Raw genomic sequence first — 22,485 nt, forward strand, 5'->3', positions numbered from 1 at the left:
CACGGTGTTTCATTGTAAATATTGAACAAAGACTCAGATTTTCTGAGTATTGAACAAAGACTCAGATTTTCTTTTCTCTTTGCAAGTTCAAGGCTTTTCAGAAATATAACCATGTTTTTACAATCATGCCTAAGTAACAAGTGAGTTTCACATGATTTGACACGAGTTAGAGGACAACTACAAAGATAGCTGTAATGGCACCAGTGTCCTTAAACCATTGTGGTATGGCTTTCAACTTTCAAATGTTACGATATTGTTATTATTAATGTATTGAAATAAGGAAGTTTTTTCCAGAAAACTTGAACAAGTAAAGGCATATTCAATAAATAGACAAGATTATGATACTCTTATTTCACTGAAAAACAATTTGCTCCAAAAGTATTTCCACTGATTTCAGTCAGACTGCACCTGCTGTTAGGTACTTTTCAGAGTAAGAATATCACAATCGGGTCCTAAATCTTTTCCAAAAGATTAATGTTAATAAAGTAGTCAGCTGTATTTTGTTGTTATTTAAGATTGTATCTAGCATGACTGACAGCTATAACTAAATTAGAATTCAGTAATTACCATATAATCATGCTACCCATTAGCATCATGCAAATAATACTCAATTATGTGATAGTAACAGATATTAATTTCCAGTTGCAAGAATTCTGGCTAATTACATATATTAAAAAACAAATAAGATGTATTTAACTGTGAAAGTGTGCATTGCACTTTAACTTTTCCAGAACAAGGGTGCAATTTTCAAAAGTTTCTGTAAGTTAGAAGCACAGGGAGATATTTTTTTCAAGGGTAGGGGAACTTAGCCCCAATTCCTATTGACTTTTAGTTAGACTTTCAATGAGAAGTGTGGGCCTAACCCCTATTGGTGCCTGTGAAAATCTGCACTGCAAGTCTTATTGGTCTTCATCAAGACTTGCACTCTTAACTCACTTCGGCATTTTGAAAATCCCTTCCAAGACATAGAAACCCATTTGGTGATCATCAGTTTGGTCCTGATCTAATATTTTTGTAGTCAACATGATCCCTGAAATAATGAATCTAGCCCTAAGGGCCAAATCCTGCAAGGTGCTGATTGTGCCCTGTTTAGATACTTCCAGTGAGAACTAGTTTCTCAGCACTTAGAAAAATGGATTGGAAATCTGCAATTTTATTTTGTGCTACATCGTAGAAATACAGTTAACAAATCATCGTGTATTTTTGTAGCATACTAGTAAGACAATAAAAACCTATATTAAAATGATTAAAGTATGAAGCATAAGCAGAGGAATTAAAAAGGAGTAGGGTTAGCTCATCGTTTCTGTTCTTCTTTATTTGTTTCCACAGCTTCATGGACTGATAACTGGAATAGATTAGACATCACTAAAAAGGCAATAAAATAGATCTACTAAAGATAGTGTGTGACTGCATACTTTTTTTTCCAGATTGTTTCCTTTTTTCCTCCTGTGCTTCATAATTAGTTTCCCCGTGTCTATTTTTCCAAAGTTTACATTAACTACTGATATAAAGATTGCAATTTCACTGCTTTTTTTTTTTTTTTTTTTTAAAGAAAAGCCCTTATTACTCTGGCTATTTTTCTATTTATTCATCAATTCTTAACACTGCAAATTTAAATCTTTCTTCTCTCCCAACCCCCCCCCCCCCCCCCCCGTCCTACCACAGCCTGAGAAGGAAAGAAATCCAGTAAAGCCTCTATTTGGAGAGCATATGTTGTTACCATTGATATTCTGAACTCAGATGGAGTTCAAGAATTCATCTGAAGTTAAGCCTTGAGAGAGGAAAAATACTATATAGTGTGAATGCCACACTGGGTAAATTGCCCTAATTATGCCAAATAGCTTCCTCTGTATTTAAAATGTTTTTATCAGAGGGATAGTCATGTTAGTCTACCTGTTTAACCTGTAGGAAAACACTTCAATCTCCCTGGACACACAGTGGCAGATTTAATAGTAGCCATCCTGCAACAAAAAACTTTAAAAACAGTCTTCAAAGAGAAACTGCAGAGCTACAATTCATCTGCAAATCTGACACTGTCACTTTAGGATTAAACAAAGACTGTGAATGGCTAGCCAACTACAAAAGCAGTTTCTACTCCATTGGCGTTCATACCTCCACATCAGCTGCTAGAAGGGGGTCTCATCCTCCCTGACTGAATTGACATAGTTATCTCTAACCTTACTCTTGATTGGAACTCTTTTCTTATGCCTGTATATTTATACCTGCCTCTGGAATTTCCACTACATGCATCTGACGAAGTGGGTCTTTGCCAGCGAAAGCTTATGCTCCAATAAATCTGTGAGTCTATAAGGTACCACAGGACTGCTCATTGTAAAATGTTTTTGTCACTATGACTGCTGAATCTGTTTGGGTCAACCCTATTTCACATTTCAATGAGATTATTCCCATTTTCTTTTCTAAAGGTCTTCAACTTATCCTGCCTGAATACCTGCAGGAGCATTTTGTGCAGGCTGCTTTGAGTTATATTGCCTGCAATTCAGAGGGGGAGTTTATTTGCAAAGATAATGATTGCTGGTGTCAATGTGGCCCCAAATTCCCAGAGTGCAACTGTCCGTACATGGACATTCAAGCCATGGAGGAAACCCTGCTTCGCATAAGTGAAACCTGGAATGCTTACAACAGCGAATTTGAAGAGTCAGGTGCGGTCTTTTAAAATATTTCTATTTGTGTTACTGAACATCACAGAATTTCCTTAAAAATGAGGGATGGGTAAACAATGCCTAGGACTATGTATGTGCTTAAAGGTAAGCAAATGCTTCCATGTTTGGCTAGATCTGGGCCTTAATTATTATAACTCCTTGATTCTTATGGGACATGTGTTACCCCAACCTTCAACAGGTGGTGAGGGCAGTGGAATTGGTCATGGATATGGGCAGGATGCTCAGAGAATACTCACCTCCAGCTCTTAGGGCCCTTTTGATGGTAGTGTGAATGGATATCTGGGAAAGGGCAGAGATAGATCAGAGGAGGGTTACGTTACAGAGATATTCTAAGTCTTTCCTTCTGCAGCAGAAATATTGTAGAACTGCAGCCATCACTACCACCTACCTCTGGCTTTGCAGCATTGGGTAGAGGATTCTTTCCACAATTTCTACGCCCACAATGCTTTAGAGATTTACAGTACAGCTGGCATATATGGGCTGAGCACTGGGGATTGGATATGCCTCCAGATTAACATGGGCTTGATGAATCATCCATTTAACAATTGGTACTCCTCACTTCTCTACAATCCCAAGAGGACTGTTTAAACTGGCCTAGTTCTACTTCATTCCCCCCACAACACTTTGTCACACTGGTTTTTGTCAAAACATCATGGTTTGTTTCACACACCATTTCCTTTCTCATCCCGAGGACTTTCAGTTCCATAGAGAATGGAAATTGCAGGTAAAAACTGGCTTCTGAACAACTATTTTCACAAGTCATTCACTCAGTATTATGAGGAACAGCTGTCTAACCAGCTGGCAGGTTAAGGAAGGAGAACTTGTGAGAAAAAAATCAGGTGAAAAAAAAATGTGAGGGGGATGTGAGGGAGGAGTAGAGAAAAGTAGAAACTGTAGATCAAAATCCAATATATGGTAGACATAAAAGATGCAGTTTGGAGGTGGCAGGACTGAAAGGGGGGAAAAAAGCAAATGCAAGAAGAGAAAACGAGAGGAGAAAAAGACTGAACACTAAAATGCTTGAGTATAAATTGGAGGATTTAAGAATACTATGTTTTTATATTCACTGTTTTATTGACACCTACCCTAATTTCTCTTTGACCAACAAAAATTAATTGAGGCTGGGAAATTCAAACAAACCTAAAAGCTGGCAATCATCCCACTGACTTTCACTGGAATTTGGATGCCTAATTGTCTTAGGATCCTTTGAAAATCCCAGCTCAGAACCCTGAAAGGAAAACGTGGACCATGATGTTCTGGCCAAGAATAAGCCATTATTTAAATACTCATATATTTGTTTGTTTATAGAAACAATTTTGATACTTTTGTACATTTCTGAAATGAAACCTTCAACATTGTACATCAGTAATTTTGCCTATCCTTATAGTGAAATGACAATTGCTACAGCACTCCTTTTCTTAGCTCCATCCTCAGAACTTGCGGGAGTGCTGAGATTAGTGTCAAGAGAGACCCACACAAGTGCTCTAACAGTCGCTAATAATAGAAGGCTGGTCCATCCAGTACATATTCCCAGTGTGGGAAAATGCAAAATCAAACTAAAAGAAAGTCAGTTACAAGTAAGCAAAATCCTTTTTTGTCTCAGACTATAAATATGCTAAAAGCTGCTACATAATCCTATTTCTTACAGTGCCATGTTGATCTTACTCTTGGGGCATGTTTACACTAAGAAATTATTTCAAAATAACTAAATTTGATTTAATAACTCCCAAAATAACAAAATCAAAATAGTATGTCTATACTATGAGGAAACCTCAAAATTAGTCCAAGGCAGGCTCTATTAATGTGGACACACTAACTTGATTTAGAGCCACAGGAAGCACTGGGAAGTAATCAAATTATTCTGGGGAATAATTATTTTGAAATAGCAACACTGGAGCATTCACACTAATGCCATTTCAAAATAGCTATTACAAAATTAGTGTTATTCCCTGGGGAAAGCAAAAGTATAGATTTTGAAATAACCAGCCCATTATTTTGAAATAGTGGGCTTGGTAGTGTAGAAGTTCCCTTTATTAATTCAACCTAAGGAGGGTTATTTTGAAATAACTCCCTAGTGTAGACCAGGGCTCAGATATTTGGGTCAATGACAAGTTTACCAGGAAAATAATTTGTCTTCCCGTGTCCTCTATCCACTATGGTATTACAGATTTTCTTCTGTTGCTGCATCTTACCCAAACAGTATTATTTATACTGCAACCTGGAAGCCCCAGGACTGGCACTCTATTGTGCTAGCTTCTGTACAAAGGTTGTCTTGACCCCAAAAGAGCTTACAATCTAAATATTTTTCCCCCTGGTTGAGAAGAATGAAGTGACTTAGTTTAATAAGGCAGTGATGCATCAGAGTGGTGATGAATAAATACTTTTCACAAGATGTTAAGAAACAGGAGGTTTTTTAGTTATTTATCATGTGTCTGTTCTAATTACAAATTCCAATGAAAATTACTGAAAATCTATGGACAATGGCTGAAGTTTGAAAATAGATGAAGAGCAAGTGATTGAAGCTACATCCAGAAAATACTGAGTGATGGAAGAGGGATGCTATTTTGAATAATTCAACACCTCCATAACTCTTATAACATTACCCCTCATTGAGGAAATCTTTCCAGAGTTTCTCAAAGTAGTCTGTGGACCAACTCTACTACCAGACCATTCCTGTTTGTTTTTCTTACTGACTCCAGAGCCACACAGCCTCTGGCTCCCATTGGCTGCTGTTTACCATTTGCAGCCAAGGGGAGCTGCAGGAAGCGACATGATCCAGGCCACTGCTTCCTGCAGCTTCCTGTGGCTGCAAACAGCAAAATGCAGCCAATGAGAGCCAGAGGCTCTGTGGCTCCTGAGTCAGTAAGTAAACAAACACGAGTGGCCCAATAGCAGCTTTCTCAGAGTGGGTCTGAGGATCATTTCAAGTAACCCAGGTCTATAGCTTTAGTGTTCACTAGACATTTCAGCACTTATGTACAGTTTAACTTAGTTGCAAATATATCCCTTTTTAAAAATCAATACTGTAAAGCAGGATACTTCATCCTCACAAATTTATGACTCACTGTGATTAAGTCTGAATTTGATGATCTCTAGCTTTATAGCTTTCAGTATCTTGAAATGAGATTACTATACATATCAATGGGGCAGGAAAGCAGTTAAATCCACTCGCAGCACAATGTTACCATGCATTGAGTATAATTCCAAGAAAAAAATAAACGACAGTGGAGCTCTATAGTTACAAAAAAAAAAGTGTGTGGGGGGGGACTTCAGCTATGCTTGAGATTACGGTATTGACAGTTTTTAACATTAATGTGGCATGTTGGTAATTATTGCTAAGCTTATTCTTTAAACCAGTGTTTCTCAACCTTTTTTATAAAGTACCCCTTTTTCAAAAAAATAATTATAAGTACCCCCAATACCTACAGTTTTCAGACACACAATTTTTTTTCTACCATTGCAACACATTTGTTTAAACAACTTAATTGCCTTAGATGGGCAATTAATTTTTTGGGTGTAAAAAGTACAAAAATAATAAAGCTCCAAATTTCAGTAGTGTTGACATCCTCCCCCCCCCCCCCCCAGACTTCTCTTGAGTACCCCTGAGGGTACTTGTACCACTGGTTGAGAAACACTGCTTTAAACAATATGAAAATAGATATGCTGTTATAGGAATTCCATTATGCCATTTTCCTTGACCCCTCACATAATCCTCTCTTGAATTTATTTTAATAAATGTAGGCAATATAGGTGTCTAAATCCTTTTGAAAACTTTGGACATTTCCACCTTATATTTTTAGAATATTTTGTTTAAGACATGCATTGAAAGCACAGACAACATAGGTGACAAATGTTCATCCTGAATTTGGTATTGTTCTGAATTGTGAGAAAAAAAGGTAGCAATGTTTGACAGAAGTTAGTGGCATTTCTATGGGAAATGACAAAGTCTGCATAAATCACATTACTGTTTGAAAAACGCTTCTAATAGAAATGTTACTTCTTTGCTTTCTAATGAAACTGGTTATTATGAGACAATATGAATGCTTTGGATATTCTGAAACACAGAAGATATTATTTAACACATGTAAATAACATATGTCAGAAAAATTATCATAAATGAAGAGGCCAATTTAAATATCTGATATTTAATTTCCCTGACAAAAATAAGGGAAATTCCTGTCCTCCTTCCTCAAGCCAACATCTCATTTCATTTTGTTTGAGGGCATAAGGGGATACAGAGTCCTTGTATTTTGTTGTCCTTTTGAATCTGGACTCTGATTAGACAAGACTTTGATGGTGGTCAGGGAAAAGTGTTGTATAATGTCATACAACACATTGTTGCATTCAAAACTAAAACCTAGGGTCCTTTCAGTCGTAGCCCAATGTACTACTGTCCTGCTGGTTTTCTGAACACAAAGGCTACGTCTACACTGGCCCCTTTTTCGGAAGGGGCATGCTAATTTTGAAAGTGGGAATAGGGAAATCCGCAGGGGATTTAAATATCCCCCGCAGATTTAAATAAACATGTCCGCCGCTTTTTTTCCGGCTTGGGGAAAAGCCGGAAAAAAAGCGTCTAGACTGGCCCGATCCTCCAGAATAAAGCCCTATTCCGGAGGATCTCTTATTCCTACTTTGATTAAACTTTGATTAATCAAACTTTGATCTCTTATTCCTACTTTGATTAAGTAGGAATAAGAGATCCTCCGGAATAGGGCTTTATTCCGGAGGATCGGACCAGTCTAGACGCTTTTTTTCCGGCTTTTCCCCAAGCCAGAAAAAAAGCGGCGGACATGTTTATTTAAATCCGCGGGGGATATTTAAATCCCCCGCGGATTTCCCTATTCCCACTTTCAAAATTAGCATGCCCCTTCCGAAAAAGGGGCCAGTGTAGACGTAGCCAAAATGAATTCCGTTCAGTGTTATTCATATAACTCAAATCCAGGTAAATATGAGTATGCAAGCTTACTAGTTTTCTTCTTTCCTTTAGTTTAAATAAATATATAACAAAAATGTTTTCAACAGGAGAAACTCTGCCTCAGATAACAGAGCTGTCATTGGTGTTTAGTTCACTTGGAGTCATGCATGCATAGCTAATTGCCAAAATTGATCCTAAGGAATAAGACTGAAAACATTCTCTTCAAGACCCTTTGTCTGCTGTCAGTGTCTCCTTTTGTCTGTTTCAGACGAAACAACTAAGATGTTCAAAGCATAAATACCAGTTCAGTGTATAATTGTTTTTGAAAAGTCTCCTCCTGAATCTGTAATACTAATAAATAAAAAATAAAATAATTCTCTCAGCGCCACTGTTCCCTAAGAAAAGTAAACATTATGTATAGTTACAATTTCAGGCCTGATTTACCAAAATGTGTATGCCACAGTCTGAGTACAGCTGAAAGCCAAATTTGTAGATAAATACTGCCGTTTCACATGCATAGGTAACAGCTTGGTACATGCAATCATGTTAAATGCACAGCAAATTAGTTGAGCAATTAGCATTCACATCATTTAAAAATCAGGTGTCTTATGGCAAATAGCCAGCTCTGAGCTATGGATGAATTTTCCATGAATAATTCATAGCTAGTAGTAATTTCACCCTTGGATAATGATAATTAATCAAGATTTGGTAGGCTAACAAAATTCAAATATGAAATGTCCCCATTACTGTTATGTGTTAATTTAATTTAACACTGTTTTCTGATACATTACAAGAAGTCAGATACAAATTTGAATAATGATCATTTCCAGCATACTACTTTTCTTAAAGGGTGCATTTAGAGTGGCAAGAGGGATAATTCAGCGGTTTGAGCATTGGCTTGTTAAACCCAGGGTTGCGAGTTTAATCCCTGTGGAGGCCATTTGGGGCAAAAATTTGTTAGGGATGGTACTTGGTCCTGCTGTGAAGGCAGGGGGCTGGACTCGATGACCTTTCAAGGTCCCTTCCAGTTCTAGGAGATAGGCAATCTCCTTTAATTTAATTTAAGATTTTGCACAAAAGCGGCTGCTTTTGCGCAAAATCTTGCCGCCTGTTTACACTGGCCGCGAGTATTTGCGCAAGAACACTGACTTTGTACAGTACAAAATCAGTGGGTCTTGTGCAAATACTCCGACGCTCCTGCTCAGGGATAAGCCCTCTTGCGCAAGAATTCTTGTGCAAGAGGGCCAGTGTAGACAGCAACGTTAATTTCTTGCGCAAGAAAGCCCTATGGCTAAAATGGCCATTGGAGCTTTCTTGCACAGGAGAGCGCCTACATTGGCACGGATGCTTTTGCGCAAAAGCAAATCTTTTGCGCAAAGGCATATGCCAGTATAGACACTCTCTTCCGCAAATACTTTTAACAGAAAAACTTTTCCGTTAAAAGTATTTGCGCAAAATCATGCCAGTGTAGATGCAGCCAAAGTGTCTTAAGTTAGCATTTATCATTATAGTTTCCCTTCAGACACTCTAAACACAATTCTTTGACATGTTTCAGAGTGCTAGCCATGTCAGTCTGTATTTGCAAAAACAATGAGGATTCTCATGAAGTTTAAAGTCTAACAGATTTATCTGGGCATAAGCTTTTGTGGGTAAAAATCACTTAATCAGTTGTATACGGTGAAGTGGTTTTTACCCACAAAATCTTATACCTAAATAAATCTGTTTGTCTTTAAGGTGCCATAGGATTCCTCATTGTTAGTTCTTTGAGTTTCATGTAATTTCTTACTGTGTTTTCACCCAAAAAAACAGAGATATTTTGAATTGTTTACTCTAAGCCATCTGCTTATTCCTTATTGTATCTTATACCATATCTTCTGGCCTTCAGACTTCACTACCACCTGGCAAAATGAGAAGCTGCTTTCTTAATAAAAAATTCATGCTGAAACTTCTCATCCTAGATTCTTAATACATTTCAATTCTGTCACAAGGACCATGGCTGAATTCATATTTAAATAAGATCCTCCATGAGAAAAATATTCTATGAAGTTGTATTTTAACAATAGCATAAAGAGAATCCTTTTGGTCATAGACATGTTTCATTTACCTCATTTTATGTACAATAAATTGTGCCTATTTTGACATATATTATGCCTCTGAAGTTATGCCAGCTACAAAAGGGTTTAAAAAGTGTGTAACTTTTCCTGTATCACCTGTACTTATGGTAATATTCAGGAAAGTACTTAAGCACAAACATAATTTTCAGCACAGAAGCTACCTCATTGAAACGCACATGTTCAAGGACTCTATCCAGTATCCCCAGAAGGATACTAAGTGGTGCTGAATCAGTCCCTGGAGCTTTGATAAATTATAAAAAGCAAAATCCATGATGAATACTTCTTGTGAACATGACATTGTTAACACTATATATTACAATTGTAAAGCTTTTTTGGACTCTCTTAAGCAAGAATAAAAATTATACCATGTACAGAAAAAATAAAGTATTCTGCTATATCAGCGACTGGAGCTGGAGACAACATTAAAAGTCACTCTTTCCAGAGGGAGGTCATTTTAAGGGCACAAAAGGGCCATTGAACACCCTACAATCTATGAAAATACCTGCAGAGCATAGAATCATAGAATACTAAAACTGGAAGAGGCCATGAGAGGTCATCAAGTCCAGTCTCTTGCCCTCAGCAGGACCAAGCACCATCTAGATCATCCCTGACAGGTGTCTATCTAACCTGCTCTTAAATATCTCTAGTGATAGAGATTCCACAAACTTGCTAGGCAATTTATTCCAGTGCTTAACCACCAGACAGCAAGGAAGTTTTTCCTAATGGCCAACCTAAACCTCCCTTGCTGCAATTTAAGCCCATTGTTTCTTGTCCTATCATCAAAGGCCAAGGAGAACCATTTTTCTTCCTTCTCCTTGTAATATTCTTTTAGATACTTAGATACAACTGCAAATACAAGGGAATTTTTGTAAATGGTCATACCCTCTGCATTACTCCTTGGCCCACATTCCCTGCTTAGCAGCAAGGTTGACTGAGCAATCTGTTCACTGCTGTGCCCTCCTCCACATCACTCTATTTCAGAATAACTGCCATTATTCCAAAATAACATAGTACATGTCTACATTACAAGCCATTATTTTGAAATAATGTTGATCTGGAGAACTTCTTACTCCAACTCATGGTAACCCTCATTTCACGAGGAGTAAGGGAAGTCAAAGGAAGAGTGTTCTTCCTTCGACTTGCTGCTGTGTAGACAGCACCAAAAGCCAAATTAAGCTATTTTAACTTAAGCTATGCAATTGACATTGCTGAAGTTGCATAGCTTAATTTGACTTTAACTCTGCTGTGTAGACATACTCTCAGGTTATTTTTTTAAAGGATGTGAGGGAATAAGAAAAGGGAAGAAGCCTACAAAGAATTTTAGTGACTTTGTTAAGAGCTCAAATGTTGAGTAAACATTTTTAAATTATCAGTTCTTTTCAGTTTCTAGGCATTCAGTACAAATTTAGAAAAGTTATTTTACTGTTTATAAAAGATATAAGTAGCAGATGTGCATGCTAATTGGATTGATAGCTTACTTCTCATCTTGGGCTCAAGTGTTTAGGCAAAGCCAGCACTGAAACATGCTTAAATGAACATGTGGTGAATAGTCCAACATGGTGTGTGTGCTACATGTTAAGCATTTGCATAAATGGATCAGGGCCACAGTGCCTTGCAGGTATGAACCTATTAAAACATGTATTGTTCTCACAAATTTGTAGTTCTGTACAAAATTTAGAGGCCAGATTGTGGCCTCTGAACATTTGGCACTTTATAATTTAGAAAGATGGACCTTTGAAAACTTCTTTTGCTTGGTCCTGCCATGAGGGCAGGGGACTGGTCTCGATGACCTCTTGAGGTCCCTTCCAGTTCTAGTGTTCTATGATTTATGATTCTATGAAGAAAACTGGCAATGAAATTAAAAACAATTCTGTGGACAAGAATCTACCTGAAAGAGTATACAAACATTTCAGGAGCATACACACAAATTTCAAGCATGCTTTCTGCAAATACTCTTAGTGTAGGTCTACACTTGCACCCTCTTTTGAGAGAGAGATGCAAATGAAGACATTTGAAATGGCAAATGAAGCCAGGATTTAAATGTCCTGTGCTTTATTTGCATATTTGCATGATGGCGCTATTTCGAAATAACAGATGCTGTTAAGATGCTGTTATTTCGAGAGAAAACCCTTCTTTCGAAATAACCCTTATTCCTCATACATTGAGATTTACCAGTTATTTCAAGAGAAGGCTTTTCTCTTAACAGCGTCTGTTATTTCAAAATAGCGCCATAACTTGAATATGCAAATGAAGCTTGGGATATTTAAATCCTGGCTTCATTTGCCATTTTAAATTTCTTCATTTGCATCCCTCTCTCAAAAGAGGATGCAAGTGCAGACATACCCCCACATAGGACTTGGAAATCTGCATTGAATAGAAAGGAAAACTCAGCATCTGCAGAAAGCAAAACAAACGGGACTTGAGCGTTGCTAAAGTCAACTGGTTTTAAAATTTGAATAATAACCTTTTTTGAAAATGTTATTCATTTTGAGCCCAGCCTCCATTTATACCTATTATTGAAATGTATTATTATGGCTGCATTACTTTTTATGTTATTTCTTTAAGTCCCTTGATTCAGTGGATTTAGGCTGCATAAAGAATATCTAAAATAGTTCATAATTCCTTAATAACTGCTGTATTTCTTGTTAAGGAATAGTGATGAGCTTTATAAAATATGATATAGGATCATCAAAATATATGAAAACATTGAAAGACATATCTGAAATGGAGGGCTAGATTGTTGGTTGATGTAACTCAACATAATCTCCCTGAAGCCAATGAAACTATGCTAATTTACACCAATGAACAGTCTACCCTGGAATTACATTTTTTCAAATGTTTGTGTAGATTGAATTATTAACATTCTTTTTCTCAAAGTATCTTGTCCAAAAGGATGGTATTTAAAGGGCAGGAGGAAATTCATTATGAGATTGTAGTAGAAAGAACAATCTACTTATTGAATTAAATGTCAGAAAAGTGAATGTATCTTTCATTTTTGTGAACCGTGTTTGATCTCAGACTATTTTATTTCATGTACAAGCCACATAAATCAACAGAAGAGAACAGCTCTAACATGTCTAGTCATATTTTTCAGAGGTGGACTAGGAATCATCAGTTAATAGTGCGGTGAACTTATCTACTAGAAGACAACAAAATTGCACACCATTTTCAGACACCATGTTGGATGTGTTGTTTCATCTAACACCAATATAGAAAGTTTCAGGAATTGAGTCTTAAGTAGTAGTTTGAGCACTCACTGAAAGTCTATGAAGTTTAGCCACATAATAGACATTAGTGCCTTTAAAAATCTGCTCCTTAAATCTTCTTGCCAATTACAGAGGTCTGCAAATGAACCATATTGTATACTTGCACACATAATTGACAAAATCATACCATACTATTTTAAAGCACATATTTCTATAGTCCTATAGAGAGTTTTCATGAAGCCAGTTATAATGATAAAGTAATTGAGCAAGTCAGAGTAATAATAAAAGAATCCTAAAAGGCAAATATTAGTTCAGCCTTGTTGGTGACCACCAGGAAAGCAGGTGACTCACACTCTTAATCTGAGAAAAAAGGGTTTTGTTATTGAATATCATCACACCGTAGGATGATTTGGGGAAAGTGAGGGTACTACAGCACTATTTCAAATTAACCTAATTCAAAACAGTTAATTCGAATTAAGCTAATTTGAAATAATGCATCTATACACAAAAACTATTTTGAAATAGCACGTCCACACTGAGTGGACCCTGAACCGAAGTTAAGGCTGGCCGGAACCAGTGCTGTCAGGGCATCAGGTTAGGACTTGAGTGTTTGGGGCTGCTGCCTGAGGCTAACTGAGCTCTGTGCTTAAAGGGACCCTACCCCCACCCCAGACAGACAGTTCTCAGGGTTCCCCGCTTGCTTGTCTACCTCGATGAGGGACAGCAAAGCAATCCTGTCTTGGAGTGCCCTGAGTGCCCGCACTCGGGACACCACAGCACTCGACCATATGGAGTCAGAGCTGCCCCTGGGCACGCCGTTGCATCTCGTGGGGCCGATGCCATCAACCCGGCTGCACTTGCTGCAGGCTGCCATCTGGGGCATTCATCGGGGGCTATCAGGATCCAGGAGGCCCTGAGGGAGAGCGTCTACCATGAGGAGCCCTCAGAGCCTCCCTGGTCCTCCCCACTGGGGGCTCGTTCCCCATTCCTCCCTCATGTCCTTCCACTTACCCCTCCCTAGCCCGCCTTCCTGATGTCAAATAAAAGACACGTATGTTCAAAAATAGAAACTGGGTTTATTGAACAAAACTGGGGGGGGGAGGAGCCTCTGGGGAGACTGGGAAAAGGAGGTGGGAGGGTGGAAGAGAGAGGGTGGGAGAGGGGAGGGGAAACCTGGGAGGAGGGAGCTGGAAGGGGGAAGCAAGGGGAAGAAGTGGGAGGGGAAGCTCAGGGCTCAGGTTTGGGGGTCTCGCAACCTGACTTTCATGCAAACCTGCTCCTGGGTTTGCATGTGGCCTCTGGTGGCCAGGTTGGCAGCTATCCTACCATAGACGGCTGTATTCCTCCATCTAGGGCTGAGATCATGGAAGTTGGGGGCATCCCCCCCAAACCTGAATAAGGTCCATGATCTCCACCCTGGACCAGGAAGGCACCCGCCTTCCCCAGCCCCTGTCAGGCTCCTGTGAGCTGGCAGACTGCTCCTGGGGAGTGCTGGAGGGTGGCTGCCAGTGGCTTGCTTGCTCATGTTTTGGGGCCACTGTATCGGGGCACCGGTGGCCACTGCTGGCTCTGGGCTGGCAGGCTTGGAGCTGGCACAGGCACTATGGCCAGGGTCTACCCCTTTAATGGCTCCAGGGCTGGAGGAGAGGAGAGTAAGTTTTCCTGGTTGTGCCCAGAGTGGCCACGAGGGCTCCCTGGGTAGGGCTGGAGGCTCTCGATTTCAAATTAAGTGTCTACACAGCACTTATTTTGAATTAGCTATTTCGAATTAGGTGTTATTCCTCATAGAATGAGGTTTACCTAATTCAAAATAAGGACTCCATTATTTCAAATTTATTTCGAAATAGCAGCCTGTATGTGTAGACAGCTATTACAGTTAATTCAAAATAACTGCTGTTATTTCAAATTAACTCTGTAGTGTAGACATACCCTGATAGAATAATAACATGGAGGAAGCTTATGTTTAGTGGAGCGAGATTTCTGCAGAGCTCACTTTCTGTAGGCAAATCCCTGCTTTTTTCTAGAGAGATTCTTATACTACCTCATCAGACTAGAATTTGATCATCTTGCAGTAGACTACTACACAATGTAAACTAACATGTGGTGTTCTCTCATTAAGCAAGCACTTTTCAGTGTGATTACTGGGTGTCAGATGTTTACTGATGAAATGACTCTAGTGAAGTTACAGCAAGGTTGAATTTGGCCCATATTGTTTAGCTGTAACCACTCTTCTATTTAGAAGAAAAATCCAGTATAATTTTGTTTGTCTTTTACTTAAAGACTACCCTCACTCCGAATAAGCAATTGATATTTGCTGTTTCCTTTTTGTGATTTACTCTGAGAATTATCTCAGTAAAAATGGGCGCCATGGAATTTCATTTTCAATTCCTCAGTCGCTCCAAATCGAATTAACTCAATTTCATTTTCATTTTTTCCCTTAGCTGCCAACCCTTCAGAGTCTACTTGTGATGTGGACCTCAGCCTGGATTGGTTCTTTCTCCCATATCATCACTGATAATGAGAGACCCTGAATTCCAAATTATGTAGCCTCATTCTTTGTCATTTATAGCAGTGATGCTTAACGTATTTCCAGACTTCCTTTATCTAACAAATTAGCTAAGGTTTTAAATTGCCTTGATATTTTCAGTATTATTTAGGATAATATCTAAAGGTAACTGACAAGTTTAAGTTGTGCCATTGTACAGTACATCCTCATTTGCACTTATCTAATCAATTAAAAGCTAACGGGATTGTAGAGGTATTGCTGACTGCATAATTGCACAGATGTCACTAGTGGGTATGTTTTTATGTGCAGAACCTTTCTACTGTGCTCATGCAAAGGAGAGCAACCCGCCTGACTTTCAGATGACACTCCGAGTTTGCCAGGCTGATAGTTAGAATGAAATGCATCTCCTTATAAGGGTGTTAATTTTCCTCTCAATAATTATCTTGCCCATGTGATTGTCAGGCAATTTAATCAATAATAAGAACAGATAGTCCCAGATATTATTGCTTCTGTGACCAATATTCTCCCCTCACCCTGCATAGGTGTCAGTGTTTTAATAAAGTAAACAGGTGCAATGTTCAGAATTTCTTTAGAGAGCCAATTTCCCAATTGTTCATCTCATATTCCAAAAGTGAAGGGACAGCTAATCAGACTCCAACAACATAATTGCCTCATTTTCAACCCTAAAAGCATTATATGCCTCCTGCTAGTTTAGCACCTGGCAAATCTACTTAAAGTTATGCAAGATGTCGTTTACTCAGATAATGCTTAAAGTAGGATGATCTTGTAATGAAGGAGAAGGTGTCATCTAGTATAACTACGTTATGTCTACATTAGTTCTGTACATTGTGGACATAGGAAGTTTCTTAAAAAGCTGATAACAAATCTCTCTTTTAAGATGGTTCTAATACATTGTGGCAACCTTAAATTAAATACTACAAGAGATGTAATTCTGTCTTCTCTTTCCTCTTTATGGAGATTATCTCTTGTGATTAGTCATTTCTTAATCTTTTGCAATGTATACAGAGTACTTCCTTCTTTTAGGCCCAAATTCTACAACAAAGACTGCAGAAGTCAGCCCACATTATGTTCACTTTAGGATCAGGGCCTCAGATTTAAATTTTTTTTTTTTTTTGAGGCATCAGTTTCTGGTTTTTAAGCACTATGTTAGCCTCCATTTTATGGAATTGGAGGTGAGCAAAAAAACTTTCTATCTTACAGCAAATTCTGAAATTTTCACATTTGTTTTTATTCGAAATTGGACAAAAAACTCAAGATAGATTTGTCATTGAAGAGTTTAAAAAAAATCTGACTTGCTAGTGTTGAAACATTTCATTTTTGATAGTGCCCATCAAAAGTACAATTAAATTATATATTTTTTTATTTTGAACTGAGTAAATACATACTGTTCTGAGTGAGTTCTACTTTAAATAGCATCTGCCTAAAGTGTGCAGTGTCTCAGGAAAGTTATAGTTCTTGTTTCACATGCTCCTCTGGTTCTCCATTCTGTCCTATGGCTCAGGCACCCTGTAAAAATTACTTGTCCCATAATACAGCTGTAACCATCGGATACACCACACTGCTCTGTGAGAAGGAAACTGCTATGCATTCTGAGAGATGTAATATGGTCAAGATGCCCGTCATATAGGGAAGAGTGAGTGGGGAACATTGAACTCGGACCACAAGAAAGATCAAATGGAAGTTGTCTTATAGAAACTATTGTATAGAAATTGCATTTTTTCCCAAGAAAAAAATTATTTCAGGAGAAGACTTTCATACATCCAAAAACAACTGTAAACTGATACAATAAATGTTAAGTAAATAGATGGAAGAACTGAAAATGGGTCAAGAAGAACCAAAATCTCAAAATCTGTTTTTAAAAGGTTTAAATAATTTGGATAAACATTCCCTCTATCTTGCCTATAATCTGTTTTTGCAAGTAGCTGGTTCACCAGCCTCTCATGGGTGGTTATTTCCCAAGAGTTCTGGGTCATTCCATGGGCTCAGGAGAGTAGCAGTTCGTGGACAAGTCTAAAGAGTGATCTAAGGGTGCGTCTAGACTACATGCCTCTGTCACCAGAGGCATGTAGATTAGGCTACCAGGCATAGGAAAATGAAGCGGCGATTTAAATAATCGCCGCTTCATTTAAATTTACATGGCTGCCGCGCTGAGCCGACAAACAGCTGATCAGCTGTTTGTCGGCTCAGCGCTGTAGTCTGGACGCGCGGGTGTCGACATCAAAGGCCTTTGTTGACCACAGGTAAATGTCTTTGTTGACCTGAGGGCAGGGACATTGAGGGAAGGGGGAGGCACCAGGAAGGTGCAGGGGGTAAGGGAAATTGCAGGTGCCAGGAGGATTGTAGGGGTGAAACAGAAGGGAAGACATGTGAAGGGGAGGGATGGACACCAGAGGGCAGAGGAGAGAGGCAGAGCAGGTTGGTAGAGGGAGGTGTTAGGAGAGAGGATGGGGAGAGGTAGCTACAGATGATCAGAGTGGGGCTAGAAGAGGGATGAGCACAGAGGGAAGGGAAGGGCTGGTGCAGGTGTAACCCAAACACGTAGTGTGGTTCACTGTCCCATATACAGGACTATGTAGCACTTTAAAGACTAACAAGATGGTTTATTAGGTGATGAGCTTTCGTGGGCCAGACCCACTTCCTCAGATCAAATAGTGGAAGAAAATAGTCACAACCATATATACCAAAGGATACAATTTAAAAAAAAGAGCACATATGAAAAGGACAAATCAAATTTCAGAACAGAAGGGAGAGGCGGGTAGATCTTACCCATTACAAAGATAGCTTCCCCAATTATCACCTCTAATACCATTAGCTGACAGACATTTACCTTCCCCCTCTTCCCCCCGCATCCCCCTTCTGTTCTGAAATTTGATTTGTCCTTTTCATATGTGTTCTTTTTTTTTAATTGTATCCTTTGGTATACAGGCAGTCCCCGGGTTACATGGATCCGACTTACATCAGATCCCTACTTACAAATGGGGTGAGGCAACTCCGCACCAGCTGCTTCCCCCCAGCAGACCAGGGAGACGCAAAGCTAGCCTCCCCCCCAGCAGACCAGGGAGATGCGGAGCGGCTTTTCTCAGCAGACACCTCAGCTTGAGAATAAAGGACTGAGGGAAGTGAGGTGTGGGAGAATAAAACTGAGCTCTGGAGAAATATTTGGCTAGAGTTTTCCCTACAATATGTACCAGTTCCGACTTACATACAAATTCAACTTAAGAACAAACCTACAGTCCCTATCTTGTACGTAACCCGGGGACTGCCTGTATATGGTTGTGACTATTTTCTTCCACTATTTGATCTGAGGAAGTGGGTTTGACCCACAAAAGCTCATCATCTAATAAACCATCTTGTTAGTCTTTAAAATGCTACATAGTCCTGTATTTTGTTTCAGCTACACCAGACTAACACGGTTACATTTCTATCACTATGTCCCATATAGTGGCATTTAGACCACTTACAGTGACAGATAAGAACAAGGGAGCTCCACAGCCTAAGCTGAAAGCCAGCTGGCTTTATTTTACTGCTTTGTTTTTCCTGAATCTTTGGAATAGAGTCAGTCAGGGTATGTCTACACTACCCCGCTAGTTCGAACTAGCGGGGTAATGTAGGCATACCGCACTTGCAAATGAAGCCCAGGATTTGAATTTCCCGGGCTTCATTTGCATAAGCGGGGAGCCGCCATTTTTAAATCCCCGCTGCTTCGAACCCCGTGTAGCGCGGCTACACGGTGCTCGAACTAGATTGTTCGGACTAGGGTGCCTATTCCGAACTACCAGTACACCTCATTTCACGAGGAGTAACGGTAGTTCGGAATAGGAACCTAATCCGAACTACTTAGTTCGAGCCCCGTGTAGCCGCGCTGCACGGGGTTCGAAGCAGCGGGGATTTAAAAATGGCGGCTCCCCGCTTATGCAAATGAAGCCCAGGAAATTCAAATCCCGGGCTTCATTTGCAAGTGCGGTATGCCTACATTACCCTCCTAGTTCGAACTAGGAGGGTAGTGTAGACATACCCTCATTTATTTGTATTGAAGTCTCCAGTGTCTGGACAATACTGGAGCAGCATTTTATTGGACATTTATAGTATCTGACCATTTCAAACATCAGTTCTACTTCAGATCTCCCGCCTGCACAAAATATTGGTAGTCTAGCCATTTGGGATTTCAATTTAATGCTTCCGTTGATGTTTGACCAACTGTAACATTTTTTGCCCTGATTATAGTTAAAAGCATTATGATGGGGAAAATAGTTATATTCCAGGGCCTTCTTGCTAGACCAAAGTTTAAATGCGCAGTGTTGTTATTTGAAGAGAAAGACACAATGTTAGGGATTTTGAAATTTTCTATTACAGATCTTGATGCTACTTACACTAATTATAACTACAATAGTGACTTTGTTAAGGCCACAGCTGCGTGAGGTAGGGCCAAATTTCTTGAAGATCAGAGCTTTCAGTGCTCAAAACCTTCTTGTTCTTAAATGTGTATCTTTAAAGAGCTGTAGTTAGCTTAGGTAAATAGAGTGGGTGGTAAGAATTTTGGTTCTTAATTTGTAATAACAAATACAAAAGTATTGGTTATCAATGACACTCTAGCTGAGAGCACAGACATGAAAGTTTTAAGACTGAAATGGCCATGGGAGATAAGCATTCCTATAAGTTTTGGGTTGTAGCATATAGGAGGGCAGGGTTGGGTGGCCTGCTTTGCTGCTGCCTTCTTTGCTATGAGTAAATGATAATTGCTTGAGCTGTTTGCCTCAGTAATAAGGGCTACATTCACAGCAATCAAAATAGTGTGGACTAAATTATTGGATTTAATCCCTCTAGAGAGTAGGGAATCCCTAAAATTACATCAGAAGCTCCTAATACCTTCCCCTTTTTGTTTTAAAATTCCTTATTGGACCTGAGTACTACTCATTTGTACACTGTGATCCTATTAATTATTTTTACCTTATTTCAAGGAATTGTCTTTCTCAAATGCACTTTAATGGGATTCACATTAAAATGAAACCTAGACAAATGAAGAAAAAGCAAGCAAACAGGGTATTCCAGAGAATCCATGTGGAATTGAACATATCACCATTAAAATTATTTTAATATAAAGTTGCAAAGCCCATATCTATTGAAAAACAGGAATCTTGAGAGATGTATTCAAAGCTATGTCTCTGGAACTAGATCTCCTTAAGAACCATTCCATGAAAGGAAACAACATTCAGTGGAAGATGAAGTATGGATGAGACATGAGTGCTCATTCCAACATAAATTCTCAGTTTGACAGAAAGAAGAATAGAGTCATCCTGGATAAATATGAGGTCATGGCCACAGCCATCTGGGACAGCATGTGGGATCACAATTTTTTTTAATCTCTTGCATCTGTCAGGAATCCACTATCAGAGGTTTTGATGTGCAGACATATAGAAGTTCCTTTCCTTGCTGGATGGAAGAGACGGCTTTGTAAAAGTGACCTTTCTTTGATGCACTGAGCAGAAGACAGAAAGCCTCCTGGTCAGATCAGAGGGTAGGTTTTTTTCTGGAGTCCTAGGGTGAAAGATGAGATGATGTATGAAGAGGCTGTTTGATTTGACAAGAACATCTGGAGTTTGTCTTCTCATTTCCCATTAACACATTGGCAACTAGATTTATATTGTCCACATATGACCTGCTCCCAGCATCAGAGAGAAGATAACTGGCTTATGTGTTGCTATTGAATACATGTCTGCTTAAATAGCCATTTGAATCAACAGAATCTTTTGTGGTGTTACATAACTGATGCATACACAATCCTCTTAATTTCTAAAGGATTGCTTGCATTTGCCATTCAGAAAGATCTCAAATGTTTGGGTATGATGCCCATCTGCATGGGATTTCTGTTAAAGAATGGACTCCACCATAGCTACTACTACATGGCAGGATTGAATTTGGAAGTCCACTCCTACTTGGAGAGTCCTGTTGGAGTGCCATGATCTCAGATTTCTCAAAGTCTGTCTTCACCGGGATCTCCATGGTTTCTGTGTTTGTCCCATGAGGAGATTGCTGAGGAATAATTGAATCTTGTTAACTCAATTTAAATTGAATGATTCCACTACAATGCCAAAAGAGGACATCCTCCACAGAGATAATCATCTAGTAAACTAAATCTGTGCACTTCTTGCCCATGCAAGTAGAATGTGGATACTGCCATGAATTCTATGAGCACCACTGAGGCTGAGACCAGCCAAGAGTTGGGATATAGATGAAGTGTCAGTATCAGCATGTTGTAGAGACAGATTTTACTGAAAATACTTTAAAAAAATACTGTCAATCTAGAGAAAACAAAAAATGTACATAAGTGTACATTCCATCCTTTATACACATGTATGTCTATTTTTATTCATCACTTCTCTACTTAATCAAGGTATTTTGTTAGAAAAATGTGAAAATGTTCTGGAAGTTACCACATAAGCCACTGAAATTGCAGTCAAGAAACTTTAAAATTTGTACAGTAAACTTCCGATAATCCGGAACCTTTAGGACCCAGGGGGTATGTCTACACTACCCCCCTAGTTTGAACTAGGGGGGGTAATGTAGTCATACGGAGTTGCAAATGAAGCCCGGGATTTGAATTTCCCAGGCTTCATTTGAATAAAGCCGGCCGGCGCCATTTTTAAATGCCGGCTAGTTCGGACCCCATTCCGTGTGTAGCCGCGCGGCACGGGGTCCGAACTAGCCGGCATTTAAAAATGGCGCCGGCCGGCTTTATGCAAATGAAGCCCGGGAAATTCAAATCCAGGGCTTCATTTGCAACTCCGTATGACTACATTACCCCCCCCCCCCCAGTTCAAACTGGGGGGTAGTGTAGACATACCCAGGGGGTGCAGGATTATCAGATATGCCGGACTATCAGAAGGGGGGACTATGAGGGGTCTGGAGTGGGGTGGGCGGGGATGCCACCCAAGACCCCTCATAGCCCCCCCTTATGATAGTCAGGCTCTGCCCCAGGAGTCCCTGATTCAGCCGCTGCTTGTCAGTTTCAGCAGTAGCTGAATCGGGGATGCCTGCAATAGAG

At 39.4% G+C, this 22,485-nt stretch overlaps 1 protein-coding gene across 4 annotated transcripts in view; it reads left to right on the top strand.

The window, feature by feature from the left end:
- Positions 1 to 22,485, top strand: part of BRINP3 (BMP/retinoic acid inducible neural specific 3) — a 416,465-nt gene that overhangs the window by 305,643 nt on the left and 88,337 nt on the right. For all 4 annotated transcript variants that reach the window (XM_075936746.1, XM_006127774.4, XM_075936748.1 and 1 more), the window contains one exon: positions 2,424 to 2,660. In XM_075936746.1, coding sequence (XP_075792861.1) covers positions 2,424 to 2,660 — 237 coding nt within the window. The remainder of the gene's footprint in view (positions 1 to 2,423; positions 2,661 to 22,485) is intronic.

This window comes from Pelodiscus sinensis, chromosome 9 (assembly GCF_049634645.1).
Source record: "Pelodiscus sinensis isolate JC-2024 chromosome 9, ASM4963464v1, whole genome shotgun sequence".
NCBI classification, from domain to species: Eukaryota; Metazoa; Chordata; order Testudines; family Trionychidae; genus Pelodiscus; species Pelodiscus sinensis.